The sequence below is a fragment of the Pholis gunnellus genome, assembly GCF_910591455.1.
Source record: "Pholis gunnellus genome assembly, chromosome: 18".
NCBI classification, from domain to species: Eukaryota; Metazoa; Chordata; class Actinopteri; order Perciformes; family Pholidae; genus Pholis; species Pholis gunnellus.
The window spans coordinates 12,826,246-12,836,150 of NC_136545.1; the positions used below are offsets into that span (position 1 = coordinate 12,826,246).

Below are 9,905 nucleotides of genomic sequence, written 5' to 3' on the forward strand. Positions count from 1 at the left end.
TAGAGAGGGTCATCAAGGGATTTCATAGTCTTTCACTCCGGCCCAAAGCAACACGTCGATGCATCAGGATTGTCAGATTAATTAGAGTCCTCTCGTGCTGTCACACTGCAACACATTTAAACCCGCATAACTGATGCATGCAGGGACTGAGGGGCGCTTTTGTTTGAGCTCAAATTGCTATTCACCATACAACTCACCTTGGCCAAATTGATTTTTTTTTTGTATGTATTTATTTTTAGGAATACATTCCAAATATGCCTACCTTTCTGGATTTTTAAAATGTATTCCTGTCTATTACCACGATACATGTACTGTAGCCGAAATGCCCTGCAAGGAGACCATTAAAATACACTAAATTATAGTGCGCGGCCCCTTGTCCAGGTAGGAATCCCAGGTATGATCTCTAGAGTTGAGAGGGTCTTTGCTTCGCCCATGAGTTATCTTATCTGGACTTTTTGAACATGGAGTAAACTGAAGTGGAGTAAGCGGGCCTCCCAAACCCGAGTGGAAACATGGTGACAGAAAACAATAATGTTGTACAAGATGTCTCGTACAGTGTTTAAGCTTTTATCATCTGATTTTAGATTTGCAAAGGTGACCATTTCTGTAATTCTCATCTGTGATGGGTTAAAGCGAGGGACACACACACTAAAGGGCATTTCAATATTTTATTGAAACTTTCAAGAACACGATGTCGATGTTGTAAACTAGACATAACTCTAATACAACATAACCCATTGAGAAACACAAAAGAAACCTTCATATTTTCGATTATGCGGCACTTGTACGATCAGGTTCGCAAAGTATTTTAATAACAGAAACAATAGTCCACTTTTATCACACTTCAACGACGCTTCTTTTGCTCTTCTCAAGAAAAGAATATATTTTTTCCCAAGCCATTGGTGCAGTGCGTTGTCGCTTTTCAATCCGTTTTAAAACAGTAGCACTTCACACACGGGGACAACAAATGAAAATACAATGGCACATTAGTGTGAATAACTACCTCAATGGATATTTGGGGAGGAGTAAAGTCCATATTTTAAGAGGGGTATAAATGCAGATGGCAACAAAGGGATAATAGCCCACAAACTATCTTTACACAGGTAGCCTATATCGACAATAAATTAAGAACAGATCCCTAGAAACAAACTACTCCGTTGTATTTACACGCAATAACGATATGAAATAATTACATAAATATTTTATATATTCCTATGTACACCTTTTTAATCAATACTACCTTTTTATTTTTTTTTATATTTAAATTTCTGCTTCCCTTTGCCTGTTGGACATTTGGGCTAAATTCCGCATGCTTGGGCCATAGCTTATCCCGGAGCACCAGTCATGTCAATAGGCCAGTTCTGATTTAAAAAAAGGCATGAAGAAAAATAAATTGTATTGAAATTGATAACCTCATTAAGAGAAAAAATTAAGCAAAAGGAGTGTGTTAATTATAGTGTTAATTATATTCAAAACCTTTCCATTTTTAGTGTTAAAATAACATTCATTGGGGTTTTAGGGGGCATGCAACATTTGGCCAATCAATCAATTAATAGTGTACAACAAAATACAGCAGTCTTTATAAGGTAGGTTAAACGGTAGTGAATTCAGATAAGTAATCAATTCAGAGTGCATATTAAAACACATTTCTCCTCGTGTACAATAAAGTTCAGAGACAGGACACAGCAGCAACTTCTCCAAAATCTGCAAGTCACACCCATGCCAACTTTTCAGTTTCAATACTTGTACGGTATTCAAATGACAGGATAAAAGTGTTGTTTAATTTAACAAAAAACAAAAGAAGAAAAAATATACATATCAGATGCGTATTAACCAAAGTGCATTTCAGAAACTAAAACGTCCAACAGTTCGTGTTTTTTTTTTTTTAAAACCTGCATGAATCTACGAGGGTGTCCTCCTACTGTTAATGTCTTCACCTTTCATGACAACAATGAGACGAGAAGCAGGTGATGCGTTTAAAAAAAAAAAAAAAAAAAAAAAAAAGAAACACCTAGGGGGACCCGCTCCTTGGCCTGTCCTGATTTGAGTCGAGCCCGCTGACCAGCCGCTGGATGCTCTGCAGCTCGTTGGCGGCGTCTTTCTCCGTGCAAGTTTTTGGGGACATGGTGGACGAGTGACTGGTCACCTCCGATGTGGAATCCAGGGTGACACCAGACACGGGGCTGGCCGGGATAATGCCGTCTCCCTTCAGCTCGGTTCCGCTGCCGGCCATGGGGGGCATCGCGGTGGTGAGCAAGGTGCTGTCCGGTACCGTCATGGGGATGGAGTAAGGGTTGTACCTGAGTCGGGGGCGCACTGCGTTCAGGAACGGGTGCCGGTGCACCGCGGAGGAGGCAGCGGAGGAGGCTGCCGCTGCAGCGGCCATATACGTGTACGGATAGGGGAACAAACTGCCGAACGGAGACATGGCGAGGCCCTGTGGAGAAACGGAGAAGCATGAGTGTGAGCCACAACAATATACTTCTGTGTACTATAACAGCCCAACATGTAGGCTACCAAAACCAACATAAAGATAGGCCTATACATAAAAAAACACGAGAGGAAATGTAGGATGATAAAACTTTTTTTCCCAGCCTGTTGCATCTGCATGTTCTGGATTAATGTGGAACAAATGCGTGAAAATGGTGATTTAAAGTGACCTGCTGTACTTTCGCTGTCCTCAAGGTTGGTTTCGTGTTGTTGTTGGATTGTTACACTGCTAATCACGCTGTCTGACACTTAGCTTATTAACAGCGCAACTTGATTTAGTCCATAAGTCTGTATGTTTTCAATGCCTCCATTCACACAGGCTTTCACATATGTAGTCATAACACAATATTGTGCAGCAAAGCTTCAACGCCCAGCATGTAAACAGCTTTGGCTCTCACGAATTTGAAATGCAAATACAAAGCAATCCTATTGTCTGTTGCTGCAATCAAGCAACAGGAGGTGCAACTAAAACACTTTGAAATTAAATGGAAAAAGACAACTCTGTTGTCTCTTAAAGTATAATGTTTCTCTAAGGCATTTTAATACTCTCCATGTGGCTTTCAAACCGACTAATGAGATCAGGCATGGAGGATTGCCTAACACTTCTTGTTGCAATGTGCTCGCTGTCTTTTAAATCTTTTTTTTTAATGAATGATAGTTGATATCTATAACAACAATGCCAAGAGAAAACAGAAAGGTGGGTTTCTAATAGATTAGTCAGCCGTTGCAGTTGCCTAACTTTACTTTGAACATTAGCCCATTTGGCAGCAAAACAAAAATTAACACACGCACACGTAGTTTCTCGTTATCTCTCTCACAGTTATGATCAAAAACACACACATGAACACGATGACGAGGGCAATAAAGATATTTAAATATCTGGCACATGGGCCTGCAGTCTGCTGTACATTACAACATGCGCTTCACTCGAGGTGCGGAGTAGGCCGAGGCCCAAGAAAACAGGTTTTACCTGCGATGCCAAGACGTGTTGCTGCAGATGAAAGGGCAGGCCTGGCGCTCCCGTCAAGCTTTGCGAAGGTGATGCCATGCCGGTCGGGTCCATGGTGCTCACCCCTCCATTGGACACGGCTGCCAATAGTGGCCCCATGCCCGCGGCCATGTTTGAGAACGCACCCCCCATGTTGAACTGACTAGGGTGCAAGAGAAACGGATGCGCGCTCCCAAGGTGATTGAAAAACTGTTGTCCCGTGAGGCCTGTTGGAAATCCAAAATTAGGAAAGTGTCCGTGGCCTATGTGCGGGCTGTCAGTCTGAACTGTCAAAGGCATGAAACTGTCTTTGCTTATTGACCTGCACTCGTCCGTTTTGGGCTGTTCCAGACTCGGGCTCTTGAGGTCTTCTCCGGAGCGGGTGGTGCTGGAGATGACGGTGATGGGGCTCTGTTGTGAGTCTGCCTGGCTTTTCTCAGTCCTAGGACCGCCGTCGCGGGTCCTGCTGCTAGAGTCATTGTTGCTAAAGGGGTGCCCCTTAGCTGGGCTCGCCTCGTGATCCTTCCCGTCTTTGGTAGTCGTGGAAATCTTGCTGGAGTCTGGACCATCTTTGATATGTCCATCTTTGCTCTCATCGTCGCTCTCCTCATCGCTGTCGCAGAAATCTGCCCAAAATTAGGAGGAGTGGAATATATAAGAATCAGTTACCTTTCTGCACATTGGTGAATCATAAAAAAAACAACTGTTACTCCCGTTATCAGCCATATTGTATCTGTCTCCCACGGGTGGAATAAGTAATAGACCCGAAAGATTTTAATTTTTAATTTGTACTATATCCATATTGGTGACCAATATGATCTATATGGAAGTCCCCATTGTTTACAATTCTATTTGGCTAAGTATATGCTACATGGCATTAGTTTCTATAATATAGTTTATTGTGTATTTCTTTGCAGATTAACCGAAAATGATTTCTGACATATTGCTCGACAGATAATCGTCTCATCAGTGTCTTACTGTTAATCTCAATAAACCAGTCAATGCAGACTGCCTTACTTGGGCTGGGCATTCCTAAAGTTGACTCTTCTTCAACACATTACCTTGTAAAAATCCTTGCCACAATAGAAATTTTACGACTTTACACAGGACTTGTGATCGGAGCTGTGACATGGCTTGTGGGGTCTGTCAGCTCACCTTTCATGTGTGGGGGGCCCGCGGTAGACACGGCAGGGGACGAGGCCTGGCCGAAGCACTTAATGGAAGCCTGCTCTCCAGAGGAGTCGTCTGAAGCCCCGTTCTCCTTTTTTTGCTGCTCCTCGTATGAACGCATGGATTGCAGAGCCAGCTGTTTCCTGTGCACAAGTACCCAGGTTACTATATCACATCTCCCGGGTCAGAAACGATATCAGCAGCACGATGAGTGGTGTGGAAGCTTGTTTAAACTGAACACCTTAGATAATGAAGCTCCTGACTGTGCGACTGACTCGCCTATAAGTGTGCATGGGATCCTTTACAGTGCCATTGATGTAGTAACTTAAGTAATTTATCTATCAATCTTGTCACTTCACTCTTCCCATTTGCAATGCAAGCACAATTTGATTTTAAACATCCAACGTTTTGGGATACATTTAAAATTGCCCAAAATAAAAAAACAAATTAGCAAGTGAAGTAATGAAAGCAAAGGCATCAAACACAACCCTGTTGCAGTTTCTATTACAACCAGTGTTATAGGAATTATAGTGCACTATCCTATTAAGCTATTTGATTAAACTGTATAGAGCCACACTCCCTGCGGGTTAATGAGGAAGCTTTGACGCGAGCTTAATCCACTGAGATCACTGCCTGTCTCCATGTTTAAATCTAAAGACATCCAAAGTGTTTTTGTTTTGTTTTTTCCTTTGCAATGCACGTTTCTTACCTCTTTTCCCGTCGTCCATTACCCGTGTCACGGAATCCTTTAGCAAATGGATTATGGTCAATTTTCAGCTGGGTTATCTGAAATACATAAAATGATGCGCAAATATTAGCGACTTGAATTTCATTTCCCTATAGTATTCACACTAAATGGGTCTCATTTTACAATTGCAGGTGAAGCCCCAAAGCTGTGGCTAATTTCAAATGTCATTATAACACACGGATATTATTTTTGCTTTTACATATAAAAACAAAATGCTAATAGTCGTGTGAACACGAGAGTTCTCAAATTGGCACGTTATTCCATGAGTGAAACATGCGGATTTCTTTGTGTATTGAAAAACTTTACTACCACAGTACATCCGGCAGTGTTACCACTGCACATGGGGAGGGGAGGGGAGAGGGATGGGGTGCCATGGTTTCCCAACAATATCAAAGAGTTGAGGAGATGATTTTCATTATTTTTATGTCTCACAAAATGTCACCATGCAGCACAGTCTGACACAACCAAAATGCGCCCCTTTCTTTCTTTTTCTCCAATCAACCGCACAGTGTTGCCCCTCTTCTTTTCTCATTTCTCAACCCCCAACCCTTTTAGTTTTACTCACACAAACACACACGCACACGCACGCAGAGAGAGAGAGAGAGAGTGAGAGAGAGCGCGCGTCTGGTTCTATGCCAAATCCTTTCCACGTGATTAAATAAAAGGAAGAACTGTAACATTCCTCCGAAGTATTACCTTCCTACCACAGGCTGGAGAATATGGCACTTATACCCGCAACATCACCCCCACACTATGATACTCCACTCTCACGGGCTCAAACAGATATGACGTCTTTCATATTTTATGACAACAAAATGGTGCAGAGCATGAAAGACATGGGAGGAAAGCGCGTCTGACACACAGGCTGCATTTGAGTAAACATTCAGGTACAACCATAAGCCTATGAGCAATCATTGTGCTTACCTTGTCATTTTGATAAGCAGTCACGGCAATGAAATCTGTTTCAGGAAAAACGTAAGTCCTGAAGGTACTGTACGGGAGTTTGAGAATATCGTTGGCCCTCACGATGTGAAATCGAGGCTGATATTTGTGCATCGAGTTAAGTATGGTCTGCAACACACAATCACAAAATAATTGAAGTTCCTCTAGCATTAGTTATCGTTGTACATAATATATTTTCACATTACATTACACCACCTTGCAAAAATGCTCTTTTTTGAAATCAGAAGTCATATTATTTGGAGGAATTAAATCGTGAAAAAATAGTGTGATTTAAAAATTGCAAATATCTATAAAAGTATTCTATAAAATAGAAAGATTTATGGTGTAATATTTAATTTAGTTTGATAAAGCTGGTTAAATATTCATGGGTGTCTTGCATATATCAACTTAATTATCTTTCGCAATAAGTGTAATAATTTTATAAAATAAGACTATCTCAAGATAATGATATAGCAATTTTCTTTACATTTTGTTGTAATTTTGTAACGATGTGCTATCTTGGTCATATCTTCCTCAAGAGAATGCACCTTAAACTAATGACTTTCTAGCTCCAAATAAAACATAAATACAAATTCAAACAGTCAAACATTTTGCTCATAAAAGGGTATGTTGATAAATAAGAAAATTGACATACATTAGTTGAACTTACAAATCCATGCTTGTCGGATATGTTATTTGTCAGCTTGAGTTTGTGAAAATTGACGACTTTTGACATCCACTGTTCACCAGTAGCCGGACTGTCCGGGTGAATGTACATCCTCTTTGGCATTTCGGGGTCGGCCTTCCCTGCCACCATCCAGCGGGAGTTATGAAATTTGTATCTACAGTCGTCGGCTGCAACAATATCCATCAAGAGAATATATTTGGCCTTTTTGTCCAGACCAGTGCACCTCACTTTGAACGGGGGGAACATCCGCCTGTGACAAAGCAAAACAAACGATAAGCACTCGTGTCGTGGCAAATATAATATGCTTAAAATATTCAACAATATAACGAAAATATGTGTATTGTTATTGACACGATATACGATTTAGTATTTAAAAGTTTGTTGCATCCGTTTGGTAAGTTGTGTGGTGCAGCCTGTTTTTAATTTATCTGCTTGAGATAAATCAGCCGATAAAGTGCCCCGCGAGTAAAATGTCGAGTAAACAAACGTATTGTTCTTCCACTATATTTCTGATGAGGAAACGCCAACGCTGTTTGGATGGTGTCCTGATTTTTAATGCCTCTAAAGGCCTACAGACACACAGTCTACAGCAGCCATCTTTGTATACTATCACTGTGATGATGACGATAATAATACTTCAGTCAGAGCTCCACATTTCAGGGAAATAATCGGTCACTGCGTTTTGACAAACTTTAAAAAAAAAACGGACTTTAAAATTAACAATAGGATTATAAGCAAGCCAAATGTAGCTACTGTAATTGGAGGCTTAGTGTTTAATAATACAGCTACAGGCCCCTTTTTATTTGACAAAATAATGTTACAGCAACAGCTGATTTGCCACCATTAAAAATTTGTACACATGTTCTTGTATCTACACACAGGCTCTGGCAGCTTTGTCTTAGTTTTTCTGTCAAGATAAAATTCTTATGCACGGATCCTTTTGGGTCATGTTATTGTATTGTAGTGAAAGCACATTGTCGTGTAATAAATGTCACATCCACGTAACAATTGTGAGACAGTCATGCTGCAATCCATGTTGAATTAATATACATTAGATGAAGGCTTGAGAGCTTTGCATGAAATATGCAGTGGAACTGTAGAGATATACTCCATTTGGCATCTGTATAAATGTCTATAAATCTATTAATTTATCTATATAAAATAACAAATCCCTCCATCGTGAGTTATCAATAAACACAACAGGTGTCAGAAAGTGTATTTACACACACACACACACATCCCCCCCCAAAAAAAAATCAGTTTCACCTTCCAGATTTTGTGATCACCATCTCGGTGCCTCTCTTGTGGAAGAGTTCCCAAAGCTCCTTGGCTTCCAGGTGAACTTTAGGGTCGTCTTCCACCTCCTCCTCGGGCTCCAGAGTCTTCATAGGCCTGAGGTGGGCGGCCGCAGCCTGGTGCCCCAGCGAAGTGAAGTGGAGCCCGCTCTCCGCGGCTCCCATCAGCTGGTCCATGATCGGCTTTCCCAGGGCGCCCGGCAGAGAGAGGGAGCCGCCGTGAGGGAGAGCCAGAGCCGGGAAGAAGTGAGGCTGGTGACCCAGCATTGCACTCATGGCAAATTCCGGACCCCGGTGAGGTAAAAACGGATGATATGCCATACTTGATCCCTGTATGACTGGATCTCTCATCAGGAAGTTCATCCAAGTGCAGGCAACAAACTGTAGAAGACTGATTTGATGTGAAACTATATATATATGTTGTACCAACAGTGAAGCCTGCGTTCAATGAAGACAAAATAAAAAAAGAGGAAAAAATGAATCTGAAGTTGGAAAGCTTTGGAAACTCCTACTTCAGCGCTGCAGAAAAAAAAGCACCCACTTCTTTTCTTTCACGAATTGTCAGGGAATCTCTATAGTCTTTTGCTGCGTTGTGATCAAAAGTCTGGAGAGAGAAATGTAAAAATGTTCTCCATAATTCTGCAAAAGTGCTGAGAGACCGATTTTCTTCAGAGGTCGACGCGCATCGGACACCTTTCTGTGTCTCGCTGGCTTGCGGACATTAGTCGAATTAAACCAACTTGGGTGAGTCACTTAATTGACTGTGGCGCATTCTTTCTCTTCTGCTGCTGTTTACAATATCGGCATTCCTGTTAAAATGCGTTCCTTCTTATTGGCTTCAGTCCTGCAGCGACGGGCGACGTGTTGAAATATTTCGATAGCGCCGAATAATCCCCCTGCCTTTACTTGCTCCGGACATGCACCCTCGCGCGCGCACACACACTTTATTCCTCCTCTCTCTTTCACGCACACACACATTTCAGGGAAAGACGTGTGCAGAGAAAGGAGTCCGCTGACGGCCAGAGAGAGAGAGAAAGAGAGAGAGAGAGAGAGAGAGGTGGTAAGGTCCCAGCTCCGTGATTTTCCTAGCGCCTCTGTGGCCCATTGGGCTTCATACTGTATGGATGTGTTGCATGTTACGAGGAGCAGCGCTCCGTTTGATTGGCTCTTTGACGCTTTCGGACCAATTGTGTGGCTGCGTGGGCGTGGTTTCTAACAGCTCGGGTGGAGGGGACAGACTTCGGACTTATAAAAAGGTGTTTGGAAACTCAAAAGGGCTTTGCCGTGAAACACCACCCTGCCCCAGTCAGTGTTGTGTGAATATGTCAACATCGTTACAGAAGTTGCGCTATCGGTCGGTCTGTGAGACCCGGCGAAGGGGAGCGAGAGCACACAAGACCAAGCCGGGGAACTGGCTCGCTTTTGTCGGCGAGATGTTATGTTCCGCTGGGCTGTTGACTTCCTCCTCTGTCCCGCAGCTCAGCGGTATTCTTATGCTTTGAATATCGCGAGCACAATTTTACTAATTCATAAATATATTCACTCTATGGTTTGTTATTATTTAACTCGCGGTCTTGTACGTTT

General features: G+C 42.2%; 1 protein-coding gene across 2 annotated transcripts; it reads right to left on the bottom strand.

Annotated features, from left to right (window-relative positions):
* Nucleotides 1–654: 654 nt before the first annotated feature.
* tbx3a (T-box transcription factor 3a) lies at nucleotides 655–9,400 on the bottom strand. Of its 2 annotated transcripts, none has more exons than XM_079179199.1 (7): nucleotides 8,293–9,400; nucleotides 7,009–7,276; nucleotides 6,321–6,467; nucleotides 5,358–5,434; nucleotides 4,634–4,791; nucleotides 3,461–4,104; nucleotides 655–2,437 (listed from the first exon to the last, which is right to left on the bottom strand). In XM_079179199.1, the coding sequence occupies exons 1-7, from the start codon at nucleotides 8,682–8,684 to the stop codon at nucleotides 2,012–2,014; spliced, it is 2,112 nt and encodes a 703-aa protein (XP_079035325.1). In that variant the 5' UTR covers nucleotides 8,685–9,400; the 3' UTR covers nucleotides 655–2,011. The 2 variants fall into 2 exon arrangements, with proteins under 2 accessions (XP_079035325.1, XP_079035324.1); XM_079179198.1 differs by having other exon boundaries at nucleotides 6,994–7,276.
* Between the last annotated feature and the right edge of the window lie 505 nt (nucleotides 9,401–9,905).